Here is a 22,414-nt window from a genome sequence, read left to right as displayed (position 1 = left end):
CTTCCAACTTATGATAGTGATTAAAATATTCCTTTCTAAGTAAATATACTTAGGAGTCTATGTCAATAAAAACGTTAATAGGGCAGAGGGTAGATAAAGGTCAAACTCATGAAGATAGTGCAAGAATGACAGTCATTTTGGAAGCTCTGTTTTGATGGAAAGAGTAGTGGACAATAAAGTCCACTCTAATTGAAGAATTGAGTCAGAGGTCCCAGGCATGGGACCTTGGGCAAATTATCTCAGCTCCCTGTAAAAGGTGGGCAGGGATGGGGAAAGTACCTGTCATGCTCAACTGACTGGATCAAAGATAACGATAAGGTGGGATGACTGGGAAACTTTGGGGGTGTGGTGGTGAAGGGGCGGGCTATATAGGCATAAGGTGTTATTATCACCATTACCCTCTGCCCATAGGATTAATAATGCTTCATTCTTTCTAAACCTAGAGGACGTCTAGTCACACCTGCATTCTGAGTCCTTCAGGGCAAGGCTGGCTCCTTACGGGAAAAGTCTAGTGGTTCTGGTAGGGACGGGGAGGATCATTGGAAGAAGTGGTTACCATTTGGTCTCTCCTCTTCTGGAGAGAACTTGGAGTGGCCTGGGGCCTCCACCCACGTCCAGACCCCTACTCTGTACTGAGTCAGACACACACCAGGATTTTGGGGGTGGCCTTTTGTGATGTATTGTTGCTCAAAACAGGTGTTTTGCTAAACTGGGGAGGAAAAGTTGTGTAACAGATATTCTTCTCACGGATCTTGACTCTGGGGTTCCTGTTCTGTTTAGTGTAGTAGTTTCTCCTGGAGAATTTGGATTTTTGTAGGTGGCATCCCATTGGCCTGGGGAGGGAAGGGGAAATAGAAACCCTCAGTCAGTCATTTCCTGAACTCTGGCTTTTAGGAGAAAAGCTGGTAAGATCCTGTGGGAAAAGAGAGAATAAAGCGATTTGTCCCATTCTTGGTGAAAGATCACATAGACATATGTGAAGTTAATTTATAGGAAAAGGCAGTAGAAATTCTTTTTAAAAATTAAATTAATGGCGCAAAAAATACCATCAGAGTTCATAGGGAGACTGAAGTGAACAGGTAAGATATACTAAGAATTCACACTGGATTGGGGAGGACTTCTGATAGAGCGAGCGAGTGCTAGGTACCAGGCTGTTCACTAAGCATTTTACAATCATTATCTCATGGAACGCAACAATTCTATGAGACAAAGACTATAGTCTCATTTCACCCATGAGAAATGGGCTTTGAGAGGTTAATTTTCCCAGGGTCAAACAACAAGTTTAACTGATAAAAATCTAACTAGAACCCAGTGCTGAGTCCAGAAATGAGCTCTTAACCACTATGATACACTGTCTACTAGAATGTCAGGCCTGGAAGGAGCTATGAAATCTAGTTCAATCCAAAACTCTTCAGGTAATAGCTAAGAAAACAGATCCCAATGGGAATTTCATTTTATTTTTTCTCAGTTTGGCCATAGTAAAGGGTTTGTGTAGAAAACTGGTAGAAAATGGAGGAAAGGAGTGAACATATGTTGGGGGTCTGTATCTAGATTCATATTGTCATTTAACCTTCACATCACCCTATGAGGTAGATATTATTCCCATTTTACAGATAAGGAAACCAAGGTCGAGAAACATTAAAGCAATTTCCCCAAGGTTCCAGAGCTGGTAAGGACCAAGCCTTAATAGCTCTTGGTTCCAGATCTACATAATATCAAACTGAACCTCTTTCTACAACATACTGTGACTTTACAAGCCAGGAAAGCGAGGTGGATTGTGAAGGGACAGGGCTAAGAGTAGTGACATACCATGAAGAGTTGTGACCAGGAAACGATGGAATGGAGGCAGCATTTTAGGAAAGCGAACACGGAACTTGGCATGGAGAGGAGATTTGGTGGGGATGGATCTGGCAGCAGGAAGTGCTGCTGGGGAGCACTTGTTGCAGTTCAGGCTTTTGGTGAAAAGCCTGGAACCACGTGGTGGCAATGGTAATTAAGAAGGAGCAAGTATTCAAAGGGCCTTGTTAAGGAAGTACCCAAGAATTTTCAGGGTTTGGTGAAGGGAACAAATGGGAGGAAGAAGAGATGGTGCGGAGGTCTTGAGCCTGAGCATTTGAGAGGATGGCAATGCCCTAGATGGTCCTGAGGAGGGCAAGAAGAAGCACCTTTGGAGGGCAGGGTGAGGAGGCTGATTTTGAGGGGATGGCAGGACAAAGCCAAGTCAACTGTCAACTGAGAAGTTGGAAAGAGTTGAGGTTAGAGTTCAGGAGAAGGGTGAGGGCTGCAGATAAATATCTGGGAGCCATCAACACTCCAGGGATCCAGGGGTGTAGGGATAGAAAGTGCACAGGGTAGAAAGCATATCCTCATACCTGTCGTCCTTAAAAATGGGGCAAAACTCTGCTCTTAATGAAGAGAGATACATGAACACACCTCATCCTGTCCCCTGCAGGCTTGCTTGCAAGTACATGGGTCAGTGTCAGCATAGTAGTGAGAAATCTAGATCTGATTTCCCCTCCTCTCTCTGGCAAGTCTAGGTTTAGAAGCCCTGACAGGAAAGGCATAGATTTGGAATAAATGTCTGGAGTTGATCAAATTGTGGGACAGAAGTCAGCCTGGGGGTGCATTCTGGTCTTACTCTCACATGCCTCCCTTCTTCTCTTGCCTCTCAGTTCCTGCTCCCCTACCCTCAGGTCCTTACCCACTTTACCTTACCTAAAATTCCCAAATACACTCTTTGGTAATGTCTTCGCTGTCTGCCAACAGGGTGCCGCTTCGGTCAGATCGCATGTAGAAGCCATTGGGTGCCAGCACCGTGAGCAAGTTGCTACCCTGAAGCTCTATACAGAAGTTGAGGGCGAACTTTCCCCAAGGGCGAAAGGTGCCAAAGGATGTTATTGACCAGAAGGATCCGCCCTGTGCTGGGGAAGGAAGAACTCAGGTCAGTGGGCCATTTGGGAGGGCAGTCCTCCTGCAGTGCAGCCTCTGAGGAGGCTCCCAGGAGGCATGCCAACACTCCCTGACTGCCCACCCTGCCTATGTTGCCAGGTCTCTCTATGGAAATGCAGGAGGGCTGGTTTCTGTTCTGCCAACCCACTCTGGGGGCCTTGAAGTACGAAAACAAACAGAAATTCTGTTTTTCCTTTTATGATGAGCAGGCCCTGAAGTCTGAGTTAGGGCTACAGCGGGGCTAGACTGTGAATCCAGGGATGAGGAAGAGGAACTACTCACCCTGGAAGTGGTAGATGCCCTGGCGGCAGGGCAGCAGGTGAATGCAGTCAGGTTGATCCATATTGCACTGCATGAGGTCACATTCTGACGAGGTGCCCACATACCCATATCGACCACGCAATGCGATGAAGGGACGGTTGGCTAACAGAACCCCAAATTCCTCATTTGGGCCTGAAAGAAATAGGAAAGAGTTATTGGATAGGCTGCCTCTAAGTGCTTTCCCGGATGGGAGTAGGAAGGGGGACACTAATCACATGATATTGTCAGTGTTGCCAATATTTGTGTTGTCAATATTTTACTATTTAGTGAACACGTACTATATGCCAGGTCTTATGCTAGGAGCTTGTGAAGCACTTAGTACAGGAGCCCAAGAAATTTTAATATTCTTCCTTCCTTTGAGATGTTTGAATCTATTTAATCCTCACAATAATCCTGTGAGGCAGGCTGGTTGGATATTACCTCCATTTATAATGGAGACAATGAAACTGAGGCCCAAAGATGTTTGCCCAAGTGATGACAAAAATTCAGTGGCTCAGCAAGCATACAGACCCAAATCTTCTGACCCCAACACCAGTGCTCTTTCTATCACACCCCAGCTCCCTCTAAAATTATCTGAGACTTGGAATAAGCAGGCAGGACGGCTGCTTGGCTCACCTGGAACGGTGGAATTGGCCATGAGCAGGCCATTGGCTACTATACCCAAGAAGCGTCCATTGGGAGACTGCAGGAAGATCTTGCCACAATTCCAGTGCATACGGAAGAAGGTGTCAGACTCCAGTGGCTGCCCATCGGCCATCACTCTCTTGTGGCGTCTCTGGAGAGAATATTGGGAACAGAGAAGGGAAGCAAGGACCAAAAATATCAGCTTTATTCTCATTGTTTTTATTCCTAAACCTTCTTTCCCACTTCCATCCACTAGCCTTCTTCATTCTCCCAGGGTATGCTTTATGCTTTCAGATCCTTTTTGGAAAACATGTTGTGGCCTCAGCTCGCGCATTTCCCCAGTCTGTGCCATATCCCAGAGCCCAGTGTCCAAAAGGGGCCTGGATATCCATACAGAGAGATATGAATCTCAGCCTAGATTCTAAAATCTATGAAATGGATCATAGACATAAAAGTGAAAGCTAAACTATAAAACAACTAGAATAAAACGTAGGAGAAATTCTTTGTAACTTTGGAGTAGGCAATGATTTCTTGGGACAAAAAAACTAACCATTTATAAAATGGGAAAATTGGACTTCACAAAAATTAAAAACTTGCTGTTCAAAAGACACTGGGAAGTAAATGAAAAGGCAAGCCACAGATTGGGAGAAATCATTTACAATACATATATTTCGCAAAACATTTGACTTTAGAACATGCAAAGAACTTTTACAACTCAATAATAAGACAAACTACCCAGTAACAAATGGGCAAAAGATTCGAACAAATACCTCACAGAGAAGATATATAGCCAACAAGCACATGAGAAGATGCTCAAAATGATTAATTATAAGGGAAATGCAAATTAAAGCCATGACAAGATTCCACTACACACCCCTTAGAATGGTTAAAAAAAATTTTAAAGATTAAAAAGACAAGTATTGGTGAGGATGTGGAGCAAACAGAACTCTCATACGTTACCGGCAAGGATGTAAAATAACACAGTCACTTTAGAACACTGTTTGGCATTTTCTTAAAAAGTTAAACACACATTTATCAGATGACCCAGTAATTCCACTCCTAGGTATTTGTCCAAGATAAGTGAAAATACAGGCCCACAAAAAGACTTGTACATGAATGTTTATAACAACTTTGTTCATAATAGCCCAAACTGGAAACAACTCAAGTGTTCATCAGCAAGTGATGAACAGCAAGTGATAAACAATTACGTTTTTTATGAGTAGCAATATGGACTACTACTCAGCAAAACAAGGAACGAACTACTGATACATGCAACACCATGGATGAATCTCAAAAACCTTACGCTGAGTGAAAGACGCATACATATTGTAATACCATATGATTCCACTTATATGAAATTCTAGGGTAGGCAAATGTAATCTATAGTGACAGAATACACATCAGTGGTAGTGGGGAGGGCAAGGATGGAGGGGAACTGACTGCAAAGGGTCAAGAGGGAATTTCTGTGGTGATGGAAATATTCTCTAACTTGTGATATGGTGTGGTATGATTGCACAGGTGTATACATTTGTCAAACCTTATTGCATACTTGAAATGAGTATATTTTATTGTATGTAAATTATGCCTCAATAAAGTTTTTTTTAAAAGAGGATCTTTTTGGTTGAAAATGGGCTTATTGGATGAAAATGAATGTTTATTGACAAGGGTCTCCATAGTTCACCTCACCATCTGGTCGTCTGCCTTGAAGAAGGAGACAAGTGTTTCTAGGGAGGGAGAGCTCAGGGCTTAAGGGTTCTCTTGCTCAGAAAGCCAAGGTCTTACCTGGGCTAGGTAGCAGCCATTGGCTGAACGAAGCTGCAAGTTGGGGCTGTCCTTGTCACATTCAAACTGGAACAAGGACATCTGGGTTAAGTGTTCAGACGCAGCGCACAACTCAACATCTGCAGAGGAAGAACATGTCAGAAGAAGCCCAAGTCTGGCCCCATCCTCAGTCTCAGCCCCTCCTCCACGCCTTATGGCTGAGGTTCCCTCTGCTTTCCCTCTTCAGTCTTCATCACCTTCTGTGGGACAGAGTAGCCTGGAGAAGGCCCAGGCCACTTTCCCCTAAAGACCATGCTGTTGCTTTATCACCCTTCTCCATGGCACAAGAGATTCTCTTTGAACCCCAGGATCTGGCTTAGCAGGTTCAAAAATCCTTGCTGATCCCAAACACATTTTCCTCTTTCCTGCAGCCAGCCCTCCCTCCTTCCATGGCTTTGTTGGACCCAGTACTTGCCATAGATGACAGAGAGGAACTTGTGGGCCTTTGACCTGAGGCTGACCCAGGTTGGGCAGCGCTGTAGGATGAACCACTCCTCTCCCCTGTGCGGACTGGAGCCCAAGCCCAGGAGCAGACGTGTGCCTTGTGGATACAACATGCCTCCTTCTCCATCGCTCAGTGCTACGAGTCCGCCAGGCCGTACTTGCATATGAAAAGCTGTCTGTGTTGAGGGTTGGGAGACCAGCCGGTCTAAGTGGGACAAGAAGGAGTGTGTAGAGGTCTCCAGGTGGTAGCATCCATCTTGGAAATGCAACAGAAAGCCACATTCCTTCAGGCAGGGAACTGGTGCATCCACCCAGACACGGCCCACACCAGGGTCAGCCCGGGCGTAGCAGTGGTTGACAGGGCTGTAGAGGATCACATGGACATGGAGGGCTGGCCGGGGGGTCCACATGTGGTAAGCTGAGAGGACTCGGGAGTTGCAGAACACGTCCTCACCATCAGACTCCAGATAACGACCACTGATTATGCACTGCAGGGTCCACTTGCCATTGCGGTGGAAACGGAGGAGGAAGCATCCGTGGTGGCTTGTCCTTGGCCGGCCATAGCACAGACTGCCATCAGCCTCGCACAGAAGGTAGAGGCCCTGCAAGCTCCTTAGTCGTACCAGAGCCTGTGTGTCATGCTCATTGCTCACCAGGATCTCCCAGGTCTGGAGGTATTGGGAGGGAAATCAGTACACATTGCTGAATGCCTAGACTGAGGAGCCCTACACCCATCAACCCTGGCATCACCACAGCACCTTCATTGAGACCAACCACCTTCCCCTCCACATCAGCCTCCCTGCTGTCAGCTCTTCAACTCTCTCATCTAACAAAATCAAAAGATCTCAGGGCACCTCCACCACTGGAACCATTGGGTTTCTCAAGACCCCAAGAGAAGTTCTAGATGCCCACTTCCTCCAGCTAACAGAAGGTAAACCTCCCTCTCTTTTCCTTGACTGCTTCCTTCAATACCTAATTTTCCAAGAGATGCTTTTGTTTAAGTCTTACTTCTCCCTTCCTCACTGTTGCGCCTGGATAGCACACTCAGCCAGCACTTCCATCCAAAAAGGCCCCTTCCCTGACATGGCAGGAGAAAAGCAAAACCTCTTACAGGCATGCCTGAGCTCCAGGGATGAGGATGGGAGCACAGACAGTCAAGATGCAATTGTCTAGTTTGGCCATGATCTACCCTGTTAGAAGCAAGAGGACCTAACTCCTGCTTCACTCCGTAGTACCATCCCAGAGGTGCCTACATCCCTCTCTAAGATGAAAACCAATGCTCCCGGGCTTCTAGAGTGCCCTATTCTCAGACTACAACCAGAACAGAAACATAGACGTTGCAGGAATTTCATTGGTCCAGCTTCCCCTGGATTTCCACAGTTCTGCCTTCCAGCCTGGGCTCTCCAACCCTCCTCTTTGTGATGACACAACCACTCTGTGTGGGATGGAGGAGGGTACGGAGCAGCCAGAGCAAGACAAGGCAGCAAGGCCAGGGCTGAGGCTTCACTTCGTGGAAGAGGTTTAGAGAAGGGGAGATGGAGCAATGGAGACTGTGAGCAAAAGCCTGGGGTAGAAGGGTCTTGTCCTGGCGGTGGCAGAGGCTAGGAAATTAGTTAGGTTGAGAGCGTACCCCTGCAGCCACCACACACACACACACACACACACGAGCTTGGCCACTGAGAAAACTGGTTCCAATATAGATTTGCTGTTACCTGTCTCCGGCCCAAACCCTTTGCAGTAGCAGCGACTGTACTCTTATATGTCTCATAAGTGAGGTAGGACCCTGCCCAGCTGATGAGCCCAACCCTTAGGTCCTCAGGCTTGGGTCGTCTTCGTGTCCACTCTACCTCATCCATGGGGCTGGCACCACAGGTGATGACTCTGTCCGGCCCAGCCTTCCCCCCAGTGGTGAGGTTTCACAGGCCATAGGGCCTGGAATCAGGCCCACAGTACCCACCAGAAGATGTTCCCGGAGGGAACTTCCCAGGCAGAGGCTGGCCTAGGGCCCAGCACCTCTGTGACCCGGGAGCATTGTGACTGTGAGGGCTGCCTCTTATCCCATCATAGTGAGGAAAGGGCACTGGCCCAGTCATGTCAGTCCACGGCCTGGAGGAAGTCAGTCCGGTGCCTCCCCACACCATTCCAGGCACCGAGGTAGGCTGAGTTCTGACAGAATCCGACTTTCAGCCTGTGCCAGTGACCACCTGTGACCTCAGGCAAGTCCTCACATCTGTTCCTTATTTTAATCACAGGCTAGAAATCAACCTCTTTCCTCCCTAGGAAGTGAGTTACGCCTGGCTCCCTTGGGGCTCGAGCATTTTTGGAGTTCAAGATATCCAAGAAAAATCCATTAGCTTTCATGGCCCTTGGGAGGATGAGGCCAAAATGTCTCAGAAGGTACTTTTCAGAGTGTGAGGAAACCCTAGAGAGTTAACCAGCAAGGACTGAATTACTCATATGAATCCGGAAGGGCTGGCTCAGGAATAGTGTAAGGAGAATGGCCTAGGTGGGGTGAGCAGTGGGCACCCTCCTCCTAACCCCACCGCTGCCCTGCTGCTGGCCAGCCAACCAGTGCTGCCTCTAAGGACACCAGCCCTGTCTGTCCACAGCGTCTCTGTTGGCCAGTAGCCTCCGGGACTCATTTCCTACAAAGCTCATGGAGAAAACCAGCCCAGAACCTGGAGACATTGACAACATGAAAGAAGGGAGAAAGGCAAAAAGAAATAATGGTGCTGATAGTGGGTTTTGTTTAAGTTTGCTGGGATGCAAAACAAAATGGGCCGAGTAAACCACACTTGGAGAACAGCCCACAGCCCTGGTTCCAACACTCCCTTTAGTCCCCATAGGGGGGTCGTCTCAGGTAGAAGGAGTCCCAGTGCACAATGAGGAACTGTAATCCCTAAGGCCCGACCAGTGTTTTACAAACCAAGGCTAATAGACTACTAGTGGCAGAATCACCTGGGTAATTTTAAAGACGCATATTCTTGGGCTTCAGACCAATCCTGGTGAGTCACATTTTCTCAAGTGTGCCTCAGAACCCTTATTTTTAACGAACATTTCCTCCCCCTCAAATTTTAACGTGCATAGTAATCATTAAGAACTGCTGCTCTAAGTAGCTAGGAGATGGATAGGAGATCAGAGTTATGTGGTTTACAGAGCCATGAAGGGAGAGCCTGTTACCCTGGGCAAAGGCCCCTTGGAATTGGGGAAGGAATGGGATTTCCCCCACTGGAACCCCGAAAGTACTTCCAGCCTCAAGAATAAGGAGGGAGAAGCTGAGCTAGATGAAGGCAGCAAAGTGTGTGTATGCTTGAGGGAGAGGGGTCGGCCCTACAGCCTTAGCTGCTTTGAACCTTCCCCATATCGTCTCTTTGCACCCAGCAACCCAGCCCCCGACTTGTAGGCTACAGACAACACAGTGTACAAACCACAGCAAATTTATTACTCAATATCCAGTGCCACATCATAGCACCACCCGGAGCCCTCACCTTCCCTCCCTACCTGGCCCCAAGGGTACACCCGAAATGGAAAAAACACAAGTAAACCCAGATTCCTGCTCCTCCTCTGGAAGAAGGGGACTTGGCCCTGGAAGCCCCTTCCACAGGTCCTAGCAGGCAGGAGAGTGGATCCCTCCGTGCCCAGAGAGCAAGGCTCCAGGCCCCAACAAGAGAGAGAACATGCAGGCAGGAGCAGAGGCCTGTGTCTGCGGGGGAGGAGGAGTGGGAGGGAAGGGCACTGCCTGAGGAGTCCGGGAGTCTGGTCATCCCGGGGATGCACGCGGGAGCTTCTGGGCAGCAGGGGCCGGCCCCTGGTTGGCTAGCGCTTCGACAGCTCATGAGACAGCCAGTCCAGCCCATCGTACAGGCCTGTGCCTTGGGTGGCACAGGTGGCCTGGACGTACCACTGTGGGGAGAAGGAAAGAAAGAGGTCAGTAGCAGGGAGGAAAACGGGATGCCTTTACTTCCTGCCCCAGCCTGTGACTCCCCTGGGAGAGGAAGGACCCTCACCGTGCGGCTGCGCAAGTGCTGCAGCCCCAGCTTGTCGGTCAGCTCGCTCACGGGCATGGCGTTGGGCATGTCCTGCTTGTTGGCAAACACCAGCAGCACCGCATCCCGCAGCTCGTCCTCCTGCAGCTGAAAGAGGTGAAGGGGGTGGGATCTGGGGTCCCAGCGGGGTCCTCTAGCCCCCTCTTTCCTGCTGTGTAGGGGAGCTCCCCTTTCTGCCTTCTAGCATATTTGTGGGAAAAATATAATATTGTGTAGTCTACTACTGAACACAAAACATAGAGTTATAAATCAGCATGTGGCCATGTTGGACCTTAAATCCAGAAAGGGCTTTTTTTTTTTTTTAATTGCATTAACATAGGGCCTTTTTCTAATTTGAGTACTTGCCTTAGTCAAAATAACAAAATTTCCCAACGGAAAAACAAGAATGTAAGATGATGTTTCTCTCTACCACGTATAATTCCCCTCTCCCCACCAACTTCTCAGACTCAGATCTGAAGACATGAGAATTCAAGGAAAAAAGTCAGTCCTATACTTTTTACCTGACCCGAATTCAAAACAAGGTGAGATACTCCCTGCGTCCGCATCCACAAGGAGAAATGCACATTCAAGGCCTGGGAGGCACTTCCTGCCTTTCACCCCAGCACAGAGATCTCTTTCTCTCCAAACGGAGGGCTCAGTCCCCAGGGCCCTGGGTGCTCACCATCTTCTGGAGCTCATCAGCAGATTCCTGCACCCGCTCTCGGTCATTACTGTCCACCACGAAGATGAGGCCCTGGGTGGGAAGGAAGAAAGGAAAGAAGAGCAATCTCTCTGGCCTGGGACATACCCTAGTCTTGGCCTTTCTCTCTTCTTCCCACCTCTGACTGCATCTAAACCCTTCTCATCTAGTAAACTTCCACTAAGGTTCTGCAGATGTCCTGGCACAAACTGGAGACACCCTGAAAGGATACAGCCTCTGCCCTCAGGCAAGCAGTCTAGCTAAAAGACATGCAAGGGAACAGGGAAAGACACGTGATGAGAGCTAAATCAGGCATCGTGGACCCAGAACCCTGCTTCTCAGGAGAAGCCTAAGGTGGCTAAGTCTCAGAAGACTAAGGCCAGTTCTGAAGGATGAGTAGAGGATAGCCTACAAAAGGAGGGTAGAGGCGGTAAGGGTTTTTCCTGGCCTGGGGGCCCAGCTTAGGCCAACATCTCAGTCTTCCTAACCCTAACATGTCTTCCCCTGGGGTTGGGGAGTGCCCCACCTGAGTGTTCTGGAAGTAGTGCCGCCAGAGAGGCCGAATCTTATCCTGGCCTCCCACGTCCCAGACTGTGAAACAGATGTTCTTGTATTCCACTGTTTCCACATTGAAGCCTGAAGATAATTGGAAAAATATGAGGAAAAAGTCCCGAGAGGAAGGAACTCACTAAAACTAGGTGGATTCAGCAGGGACACAAAACCAGAAGGCAATGATGAAGGCCCAACAGAGCAGAACCCCCAGAGGACCGGCGGTCCACAGACGGGGCGGGGCTAGGTCACATCCATCCCGCACGTAAAGATACCCTGACCCACTTCTCAGGTAGCCTATCTGGTATCAGGGTCCGCTCCCTGCAGATAAGGGCCTCGGGCAGAATGGGGAGTAGACTCTGAGAAGGCCCGCCGCCGCGCTCCCGCTCCTCCCGGCCTCGCCTCCAGACTCACCTATGGTGGGGATGGTGGTGACAATCTCCCCCAACTTCAGTTTGTACAGGATTGTGGTCTTGCCAGCTGCATCCAAGCCAACTACAACGAAGAGGGACATAGGGATGGAGATGGGAGCGAGGGAGCCCCCTAGAGACCAGGGAAGGGGAGAGGCCGGGACAGCTGATGGTGACGGGGGCGGAGAGCCCGAGCGCCTGCAGGTGCGCGCTGTTCTCTACCTTAGGGGCCTCGAGGGTAGTCTGGGTGGTGAATGCCAACTCCTGCCCCCAAAGAGGGCGAGGGGCAGGAGAGGACTGGGGAGTACGGGCACAGGAGGAGAGCCGCACTGTTTTTAAAAGTCGTCTCCAAGGGCGGAATCCACCCTTCTTACCAGCCGGGCTGGAGTAGAAGGGAGCTTCACCCCACCCAGGCCCGCAGCTCCCGGCCTCAGGCCCTGGGGGTTGGCGCTGCAGACCACTACCCGCCTGAGAGCAGTGACCCCGGGGGGTTAGGAGGTGGCTGACTCGGGGTCAGAGACACAGGTGAGCTGGGATGGAGGGACGCGGGGGCGGGAGGGCTGCGCGGGGGCCGGTGCTCCGGTCCGGGCCGCGCGCTTGATCTGCCTCACCCATGAGGATCCGCATCTGCTTCTTGCCGAAGATCCGCGAAAAGAGCGCGGACACGGTGAGGCCCATGGCGGGGCCCGGGGGAGGGGGCGCGGGCACAGACACGGGGTGCGGGCTGGAACCGGCCGGCCGCGGGGGGATGGGGCGCAGCAGCAGAAGGAGGAGGCTCCGCCGCCGCCTCCGCGCGTCCCGGCCCGCCCTACGTCACCGCGGGCCCTCCCCCGCCCTAGCTCCGCCTCCAGCCCCGCCCCTAGGCCCGCCCCCAGGCTGTGGCTCCGGGAGAAACCCAAGCAGGGTGAGTTTCCACGGCCACCCGGGGTCCCGCCCCGGCTTTAAAGACGGAAAGGGTCTCGGTCTCCGCTTGTTTCTAGCGCGCCGGTCAGGTCTGTGGCTGCTGAACCCGCAGCCCGAGCGGGGCCGAGGAAAGCCTACAACGCTCCACAGCGGCCCCCCAGTCCCATCTTCAGCGGCCGGCCGCTGGGCTTTGGTTTGTTGCGTCCAACATACTCTGGGCTCCGGTTTAGCCTTTGGTAACTAGCAGCATCGACTGTGTACACTACCCTCCTAGGAGAGCAGAAGCTCTGTGCAAGCCATTGAGGGCTCCCTTTTGCCCCCTCAGCAACCCGCGAGTGACCGTAGAATCTCGAGAGGAGTGCGCCGGAGGTGGGGGAAGAAGATGCCTGAGCGCTAGCTGGCCTTTAAGGCCCGTTAAAACTCCTGCTTCATAGATGCCCAATCAGCAGAACCAGTGGAAGATTCCCAGCTCTGGGCGGGCGGTCGCAGACCCTACTTCCTGAATAATGGAGAACTCTGCCTTCTCCTTGATGGCCCTGGAAAGCATTGGAAACAATGCTTTTCAGTTGACCCAGGCAGCCTTTCTGCAGCTCCTTCCTCACTTTGCCACAGACCTGGGTACCTGGATTTTTAATGCACATCTATCCACGATTTTATGAGGCTCATGCGGCGCTAAACTCAAAGAGCTTCGCAAGTAATTTCCCCACTCATCTTAGCATCTGAGGGGAAATAGCAAGATACGAATTAATTTAAATTTCTTCTATGGAGGAGACTGAGTCAATGCCAGGCATCTAATATATGCTTAACAAATGCTCGCTAGGTTGAATGAACTAATAGGTTGCTCAGTGGAGCAAGGGCAGGCGTTTTGCCTATTCTGGATTCCCAGTGGATTTCTAGGATCAATTGCCTATGGATTGGACATGGTGAGGTGAGCTGGGAATGAGAGAACCTTCATACATTCATTCACTCATTCGACAAATGTTTATTAAGTGTCCATTATATGCCATTGCTCCAGGCCTTAGTTCAAATCTCAGTTCTGCCTTTTTTGTTGTTGTTGTTTGGCTTGGACAATCCTTACAACCTGTCATTTTCTCATCTATAAAAGGAGACTATTATCTACCCTATCTCACGAGGTTATGGTGAAGATTAAAATGATGAGATAATGTACCTGAGTGTTTTGTATAATGCAGCTGGATGTTATCTGGGCCACTAAGAAATTGGGTCTGAACAGACCTCCAGCCTCATCCTGACCCTCAAAGTCTGTAACGAGAACAGACTTTGGGCACCAGGTATGAATGAGTACATGACTTTCCTTTACTCTACAGTCACAGACTTGCATTCGTAAGAAGGCTTTTACAAGGTTGAAGAGTACATTTAAAAGAGTTCCAATATAACACAACTATTGGTGATCAAGTCAGGTCAGTTCTATATCTTTAGCCCTTTTCATTAGCCTCTTTCTTTCTATTCCTGTTGTCACTGCCCTATTTCACTACCATCTCTTACCCATGACTGATATAGACTCCTAACAGGTCTCCTGCCCTTTGGTATCCCCACGTGATACAAGTCTTGACGATGCTACTCTTGAGATTAAAATCCTTTAAGGTCTTCTTATGACCCAAGATAAAATCTAAATGCCTTCATTTGGGTCCCCAGCTATTGTGCCAGCCCCATCTGTTGCCACCTCCTTCACATATGCTAAGCTACTGCCTTGAGATGATTCTCAATGTTGCCCCGGGTGAACCAGGCTCTCTGATGCCCCAGGAGTCCTTGTAATCTTTCCCCTTTGCCTGGAATGCTTGTTCCCCTCATCTCTAGTTAGATGGGCAATCTCTACTCATCCTTCAGATCCCAAACTATTTTCCCTGGGAGCCTTCTCTGCTTCCCCTCCCTCCTCTTAACTTCCATACCACTTTGAATATACTCATGCATACTGGTATGATCACAGGACTTGTGTTTGCATGTCTGGTTTCTCACTAGATGTGAGCTCCTTGAGGACAGGACCTTGGCTCTTCATAGTGATCACCTGGAACAGCAGTTGATATGCTGCGGGAGTTGGACTGACCTGGAGAGGATTCCTAAACTTACTAGTTAAGTGATCTTGGGCATGTGACTTATCATCTCCGTGCCTTATGTTTCCATATCTGTAAAACAGTACTAATAAGACCCACTGAGCAGAATTTTTGTAAAGACTAAATAGCAAAACTCTTGTGAAGCTCCCGTAATATAGTTGGCCCTTAGGATGGACGTCATGGCTATCGGGTGCCCTCTACATATATTTGTTGAATCAACTCAGCAGAACTCAGGAAGGGTGCTAATAATTATGATACTATACGCCTACTAGGTGCAAACACTGTCTTAGAAAGTAGTTTAAATGGGAGTATTAATTGTTGCTCTTTAGGGACAAAGGTACTGAGCCCCCAAATAGTGGGGATGCGTCGCTCACCTGGGTGTTTGGGACTCATTGCGACGTCGCCCCCTGTGGCTCGCGGATCACAGCCCGTGAGCAAGCTCAGGAGCCCTTAACAAACCAACATCACCCGCGTGTCCTCGACTTTGCCTGCTCCGCTCTTCCAAAAAGCGGTCAGCTCTCAGCCTAGCTGGGTTCTCGACAGGCCGCCCCCAACCAGCCGGCCGAAGTAACCCCGCCCACCCCGCGCCCATTGGGGGAGGAGCCTGTGGCGCCGTGCTGCCGTCACTTCCAGCGGACCCGGAAGCGGCCTTCTCAAGCCTCTGTAGTTAAGAAGTCGTGCTGGGGCTGCGCTCAGCTTCAACTCTTGGCCGACCGTGGGCCGAGGACCCGCTGGGGCTGCTGAGGCCTGGGCGAGCAGGGAGCGCGAGCGGCTTCTGGGGCAGTGCGGGCGAGCCCTGTCAGTGTGCTCGTCGCGTCCTGACGTCGCCCCGCCTCTAGGATAGGACCCGCCTCCGCCCTCCGGGCCTGGGGGCCGGCGGGTGCTTCTGCTGGGCTGTTCCGCCGACCGGCATCCGGGCTCGGACGGTTGGGTGGAGTGGGTGCACGGCCGCGGGGGCAACTCTCCCCGTCGTTTACAGTCCCCGCGAGCGTCTTCGTGACCTTCTTCCGGGCTGCCCTAACGCTGACGTGGAGCAACCTGTTCTGAATCCTCATGGAGAAGTTTGGGATGAATTTCGGGGGCGGCCCGAGCAAGAAGGACCTGCTGGAGACCATTGAGACGCAGAAGAAGCAGCTCCTCCAGTACCAGGCACGTCTCAAGGATGTGGTCCGTGCCTATAAAAGCCTAATGAAAGAGAAAGAGGCGCTAGAGGCCAGCATTAAAGTGCTGTCCGTATCCCACGAGGCGGATGTGGGCCTTGGAGGTGTCCAGCCTCCAGGCCTCACCTTTCCTGACTCTGTGGATGACCGATGCTCCACTCACAGCGAGGATAGCACTGGGACCGCCACCAGCTTGGACACTGCGGCCAGTCTCACCAGCACCAAGGGTGAGTTTGGGGTGGAAGATGACAGACTGGTCCGTGGACCACCACCTCCGAAGTCCGAAGAGGCCAGCGGGTCGGAGAGTGGGGTCAGCAGTAGCAGTGGGGATGGACCATCTGGGGGTGGGGAGGTGGACAAACGGTTGCAGCAGCTGAAGACTCAGTTGGCTACTTTGACCAGCTCTTTGGCTACAGTCACCCAGGAGAAGTCTCGCATGGAAGCTTCTTACCTGGCTGACAAAAAGAAGATGAAACAGGATTTAGAGGATGCCAGTAAAAAGGCAGAGGAGGAGAGGGGCCGTCTGGAGGGAGAACTGAAAGGGCTACAGGAGCAGATAGCTGAAACCAAAGCGAGACTTATCACGCAACAGCACGATCGGGCCCAAGAGCAGAGTAACCATGCCTTGATGCTGCGGGAGCTCCAGAAACTGCTGCAAGAGGAGAGGACCCAGCGCCAGGACTTGGAGCTACGGTTGGAAGAGACCCGAGAAGCCCTGGCAGGGCGGGCATATGCAGCTGGTCAGATGGAAGGGTTTGAACTGCAGACCAAGCAGCTGAGCCGTGAGGTGGAGGAGCTGAAAGGTGAGCTGCAGGCTCTTCGGGAAGAGAAGAATCGGCCAGACCCTCGGCTGCAGGAGCTTCAGGAAGAGGCTGCCAGCCTTAAGAGCCATTTCCAGGCTCAGTTGCAGCAGGAAATGAGGAAGGTAATTATCTTCATCTCTTTCTAATATTAGTCCTTTAGCCCAAAGTGGGAAATATTAGGGTTTTTTCTCCTTTGGTAGTTAGAACTAAGTGGCTGCACTGTCATTTTTGATGTTATTCAGACAGTTCCACTGGTGAGTCCTGGGAAATTCTCTTCTGTGCTGTATCCAGAGTGTGCTTCCAACAGGATGTGGAGTTTCTGAGTGTAGGTTGGGTCGGAGCCAGACAGCCGTGAGTTTCTGGGCGTTGGCATCTTACCAACTGTGCTCTGTGAAACAGTGTAGTGGCAGCTGTGCAGTGAAAGGTAGTGTGTATGCTTATAGGTGTATACCTATATATAGATAGACATATGCCTATAGGTAGGGTGGCTGAATGAGGTAAAGAGAATTTTCTCAGAAGAAATAACTTCTTGTAATTGCTTTCAGTCAAGATTTGTCTGTTCTAGAAAGGTATGCTATTTTACATTGTGAGAGAGACCCAACTCAGTTTTGAATGTCCAGGAATATTGGCAGGTGGAAAGAATGCCATGATTTCTTAATAGGATTTGGGGAAGCACGTGATAAAGATAACACACTTTGTATGTTAGCTCAGTGTATGATAGGAGAAAGTGGAAGCGCTAAAGCAGGACAACAGCAGATATACAAAGGTTCTTAATATTGCTTGGTGTAATGTGTGTCTGGGAGCAGAACCCAATCAGGTTACAGGAACTCTTGTTAGCTCCCAAATCAACAGAAAAATCCCCAGTTCCCATTCTTGCTAGGCCATCCCAATCCTGTGACCCTTTTGCTCCCCTCTCTTGCTTTCTCAAAGTTTGCCACAGGGCTTTGTGGCTTTTCTGGATGCATTTCCATCTGTTCCCTTGTTTTACAGACAGCCCTTGTGGAGGATCTACTCCGCCAGCAGTCTCAGGTGGAAGAGCAGAGGGTGGCAGCCCTAGAGAATCAAATATCTGAGGTGTCGGAACTGCTTGGCACATATGAGAAAGCCAAGCAGAAGGACCAGCTAGCCATCCAGAAGCTGAAGGAGCGCATTTTGCAGCTGGATCTTGAGAACAAGACACTGGCTCTCGCAGCCTCCAGCCGGTCCCCTCTGGACAGCCATGGAGAGGAGTCCAGTCTGGATGTCAATGTCCTAAAAGATAAGATGGAGAAGCTGAAGAGGCTGCTGCAGGTTGCAGCCAGGAAAAGCCAGGTGACCTTGGATGTAGAGAAGCTCTGTGACCTGGAGATAATGCCCAGCTCAGAGGCTGCTGATGGGGAGAAGGCTTCTGCGCTCTACTACCAACAGGAGCTGAAACAGCTGAAGGAAGAGTTTGAGAGGTACAAGATGAGGGCCCAGGTTGTCCTCAAGAGCAAGAACACCAAAGACGGTAACCTGGCTAAGGAGCTGGAGGAAGCCCAGGAACAGCTTGCAGAGCTGAAGGAGAAGTATATCTCCCTGCGGCTGTCCTGTGAGGAGCTTGAGCGCCAGCACCAGCAGGAGGCTGAGGACTGGAAGCAGGAGCTGGCCCGGCTGCAGCATCTCCACCGTCAGGAGCTAGAGCGGAGCCAGCTGGACTTCAGGGACCGCACGCTGAAATTGGAGGAGGAGCTGCACAAGCAGCGGGACCGTGCCCTGGCTGTGCTGGCCGAGAAGGACTTGGAGCTGGAGCAACTGCGTTCTGTAGCCTTGTCCTCCGGGCTGCCAGGACACAGAAGCCCTGTGGGTGGGGGGGGTCCTGGGGACCCGGCTGACACATCTTCTTCAGATAGCCTGACCCAAGCACTGCAACTAGCTGCGGCCAGCGAGCCTACTTTCTTCCTGTACGCCGAGCAGTTGGCCCGCAAGGAGGTGGAGATTACATCACTGAGGAAGCAGAAGCACAGGCTTGAGGTAGAGGTGCACCAGCTGCAGGATCGGCTGCTGGAGGAGGGAGAGCAGCATCGCGAGGAGGTTGGTGCCCTGCAGAGCCACATTGAAAAGAACATCAGGGACCAGAGTAGGGAGGGAGCCAACCTGGAGTACCTCAAAAACATCATCTACCGCTTCCTGACTTTGCCTGACACCCTGGGCCGCCAGCAGACACTCACAGCCATCCTGACTATCTTGCATTTCAGTCCAGAGGAGAAACAAGTGATAATGCGGCTTCCAACCAGTGGTAGCTGGTGGCCTTCTGGCAAGAGATGATGTCATTTTCACTAATTCCTGGAATTTCTGTGCCTCTTATGTGGGAAGGGACAGGCTCTGGTTTCTACTGCCTCTTCTCTTACGTTATCATTTATTTCTTCACTGTGTTGATCTGGGAGGAGTTTTCAATGTGGGATGGGGTTTTCTGCCAAATGCCATTAATGCCACTTTATTCTAGGGGGCCCTAGAGATACTGGAAGTGTTGGGACAGCTTCTTATGGTGGTATGTGTGTGTGAGGGGAGGCAGGGGGAGAGGTTAGGATTGAGAGGTGCAGAAGTCGGGGACGTGGTGAGAATCTTTTAAAATAAGATATTGATTCTAATATACTCCTAGTGCAAAGCTGGGAGTAAATGTGACTCCAAAGGGAGTTCAGTTAATTGCTGAATACACACAGGACCAGCTCTTTACTCCATCTCATCACAATCTGAGTCTGGTCCACTGTTACCCCAATTCTCTGGGGACGTAAATCCAGGCTTGGAGAGGGACCAGGAAGTTTGAAATAGAGACATATTGTCCACTAGTTCAAAGGGCCAAAGAATAGTAAGTTCATCCTGCAACTGGGGAGCTTGGTCTGGTTAGGGCCTGGGTGTGATGAGTGGGCCCTGAGCACCAGCTCGATCTTAGAGATTTCCTGAGTGACCTCCCTTTGGTCTAGATGGGGTTATAATAGACTTCTGGCACTTGTCCGTGCCCTGACCTGTCTGCCTAAGGCTGGCCTGAGATTGTGAGTGAATGACTTTGCTATCTTTTCCTCAGTGTTAAACTTCCATTAAGAAAAAAGTCTGAGCTTCTTACAGAAAGGGTTCTGATTGGGAAGCTCTGATCCTGCCTGGATACAAGGAATTAGCTCAGAGATTTACTTCCCCCTCAGCAACTCCCCAAGCGGTTTCTGCCTTGGTAGGGACAGGGAAGAGGAGGAAGATTTGCTGTGGAGGATTCCGGAAGATCTCTGTGACCCTCACAGGAAAGTGGTGGAAGTTCAGCCGGGGCTGGGCCGGGGTAGTTGCTGCTCCATGGATAGCATTCTGGCTAAATCTCCATGTCCTTGCAGCCCAGGTGCTCATGGGTTCCTGTCACTGGTGTTTTGCCTACTCCCTTAGGGAGGTAATAGTTTCAGTCCACAATCCTCATCTTCTCCACATGTTACTCTAAATTTTCTTCCTTCCCTGGCATTTCTTATGTTTGGTCTTACATAAGTAGATTCATTTTGCACTCAGGCAGTCTGGAAAGTAAGGGACTCAGCTGGATTCAAACAGTATCAACTCCCCAGATCTTTCCTTTCCCCCTCTGCTCTTAATGGTTTGGGAGATCTTTGGACCCTAAAGACCAATGCTTTGCCACTGATTGGACTAATATGTATCTTTCTGTTATTGCATCATAGAGATCTGTTTTTTGAGGGTTTGGGGTGCAGAAGACTTTGCTTAAATGTTCTGATTGGGAGGCTGGGTGACCTAGACTATCTACAAACAGTGAGCAGACTTATGGAACAGAGATGATGTGTTCAAGTGATAATAACGTGAACCACGGAGTCATTAAACCTGAACCACTTGACCTGTGTGCTTCCTTAATGGTATATATATGTCTGGACACAAATAGAGTGTGAATGGAGATGGTAAGTGAAAAGAATGGAAATAGTATTATATTTATCCGTGAGCTTGAATCTCAGGAGGAATACCTCAGTGCCCTAACTGCCTCAGTACAACACAAAGTTTTTAGCCTGGACTTGTGTGTGTAGGCAGCTACACTGGAAAAAGCTTTCTGTTGGGTTTAGTGGGTGGGCTTGAAACTTCCATAATTATTGCTTTAAACTTCATAAGTGATCTATTTATGAATGCTTTATTGTGCTTCAAATCAGGATTCATGGTATCCTGGAAAAGTTTCTCAGGACATCAAGCTACACTAAATCATCATCGTCTTCATCATCATGATCATTATTCTTAGTTTTCTTACCTGATACCCTACATGTAGGTTATATTGTTGTTATCTGTAAGTGGTTTTGGAGAGAAAAGAAAGATCCACAGTTAAAGTTGCTTTCCTAGGACTAATACATCCTGTGCTTTTGACTTTTGAGAAGATACCAAACGCACAAAGAAGCAAATCAGTTTCTGATAATTTTCAGTATCAACAGACCTGAGGCTGTGAATGCTCACAACTGAAACAGAAAGACTGGGGCTCTTCCTACCTTTAAGGACACAGGTTCCTGGTCTCCCCACTGCTCCCCCCAAATAAGTGTTCCGGTTATTTGACTGGTTTGCCTGTGCTAAATACTCTAAGAAAGGAAAGCGGGGGAGAGTGGAAGAATTGAGATCAGACAGAGAGAAAATTTCCTTGGGCCCTGGTCCCATAATATCAGACAGTGCATGAGGTGAGTCAATAAGGTAATGAGACTGAACCTTACTCATTTCACTCTTACCTGTGTGCAAATCAGAGGATTGCTGAGAAGAGATGGAAGGAGAAAGTGCAGAGAAGGCAAGTTGACCACTGTAAAGGGTTTCTGCTTTTCTTCTTTTTCCCCTCTCCTGTTGGTACCTTTGATCAAGGGAATAAATGTCCGTATTTCATGCGCTTGATGTTGTAAGTTCTCATCCGTTACCCAGAACTCTAAGGCTCTCAGCCTTATCTTGAGAAGCTGCTCCTACAGGGTTGTTTTTGCTAACTCTTGTTGCGCGTGCCAGCAACATGTTGAGCCATTTACACCCCTTATGATCATTTACTCCTCACAGGTGTTTTTATCCCCCATTTTACAGATGAGGAAACAGAGGCTGAGATGTTAAATTTGCCCAAGATCATGTAACTAGTAGATAACCTGAACCAGGTCTGATTAACCCCAAAGCCTGCTTAATCTGGGTGTGTTCCTGTCTTCTCAAGACCTGGGAGGGTCAGGGCTTGTCTCCATAGATGATTTCTAGAGATGGAAAGACTGATTTCTGGACTGAACTGGGCTGGTTCAAATTCACAGAAAGTCTCCAGCTATAAATTGCAGCCAAGCAAAGTTGCTACACTGTAGAGTTGAATAGGCAACGTTGGTTCTTCATAAGAACCCTAAAGCTGCTCTGTCTCCCAGGTTCCAGGTGACTGCCAGCTTTAGAACTTGGATCATTCTAACAAAATAAAAGGAGGGCTGGGTGTCAGCCATTGCTATAGTGTGGTCCAACTATAACTTCTAGTCAATCTGGGGAAACAGCTGTGGGAATTGGAAACAGAACCCTAAGGAATGGGTCACTTTACCCAATCTTCAACCTTTACTCCATTCCCACCACTCTCTTCCTCTGCCTCCCCCAGGCAGCCTAGTTATCTCAGATTGATGGTTTTTGAAAAACTAGATTCAGACCTTCTGGGTTGAAATCTC

General features: G+C 49.7%; 3 protein-coding genes and 1 long non-coding RNA gene across 11 annotated transcripts; 2 read left to right on the top strand and 2 right to left on the bottom strand.

Annotated features, from left to right (window-relative positions):
- Positions 1-654: 654 nt before the first annotated feature.
- FSCN3 (fascin actin-bundling protein 3) lies at positions 655-8,227 on the bottom strand. 8 transcript variants are annotated; one of them, XR_011539253.1, is made up of 7 exons: positions 7,872-8,194; positions 6,131-6,827; positions 5,677-5,795; positions 3,886-4,045; positions 3,232-3,402; positions 2,716-2,916; positions 655-833 (listed from the first exon to the last, which is right to left on the bottom strand). XR_011539253.1 is itself a non-coding variant. In XM_008508966.2 (7 exons), the coding sequence occupies exons 1-6, from the start codon at positions 8,013-8,015 to the stop codon at positions 2,716-2,718; spliced, it is 1,497 nt and encodes a 498-aa protein (XP_008507188.2). In that variant the 5' UTR covers positions 8,016-8,227; the 3' UTR covers positions 655-833. The 8 variants fall into 8 exon arrangements, 4 of the variants coding, with proteins under 4 accessions (XP_008507188.2, XP_008507258.2, XP_008507323.1 ...); XR_011539254.1 differs by having other exon boundaries at positions 655-913; positions 7,872-8,176; XR_011539255.1 differs by lacking the exon at positions 7,872-8,194 and adding an exon at positions 7,271-7,577.
- A 14-nt stretch (positions 8,228-8,241) lies between these two features.
- LOC139082905 (uncharacterized) lies at positions 8,242-8,886 on the top strand. Its single transcript, XR_011539257.1, has 3 exons — positions 8,242-8,313; positions 8,440-8,647; positions 8,769-8,886. It is a non-coding gene; the product is annotated as an uncharacterized lncRNA (long non-coding RNA).
- A 694-nt stretch (positions 8,887-9,580) lies between these two features.
- Positions 9,581-12,704, bottom strand: ARF5 (ARF GTPase 5). Its single transcript, XM_070616540.1, has 6 exons — positions 12,455-12,704; positions 11,848-11,928; positions 11,411-11,520; positions 10,867-10,938; positions 10,167-10,292; positions 9,581-10,062 (listed from the first exon to the last, which is right to left on the bottom strand). Exons 1-6 carry the CDS (start codon positions 12,519-12,521, stop codon positions 9,976-9,978), a joined length of 543 nt encoding a protein of 180 aa, XP_070472641.1. The 5' UTR covers positions 12,522-12,704; the 3' UTR covers positions 9,581-9,975.
- Positions 12,705-15,408: 2,704 nt separating this feature from the next.
- Positions 15,409-21,629, top strand: GCC1 (GRIP and coiled-coil domain containing 1). Its single transcript, XM_008512945.2, has 2 exons — positions 15,409-16,900; positions 17,769-21,629. The coding sequence occupies exons 1-2, from the start codon at positions 15,869-15,871 to the stop codon at positions 19,062-19,064; spliced, it is 2,328 nt and encodes a 775-aa protein (XP_008511167.2). The 5' UTR covers positions 15,409-15,868; the 3' UTR covers positions 19,065-21,629.
- The last annotated feature ends 785 nt before the right edge of the window (positions 21,630-22,414 follow it).

Source organism: Equus przewalskii, chromosome 4 (assembly GCF_037783145.1).
Source record: "Equus przewalskii isolate Varuska chromosome 4, EquPr2, whole genome shotgun sequence".
Lineage (NCBI taxonomy): Eukaryota > Metazoa > Chordata > Mammalia > Perissodactyla > Equidae > Equus > Equus przewalskii.
The sequence above is the reverse complement of the archived record's forward strand: the minus strand, read 5'-3'. Positions and strand labels throughout refer to the sequence as shown.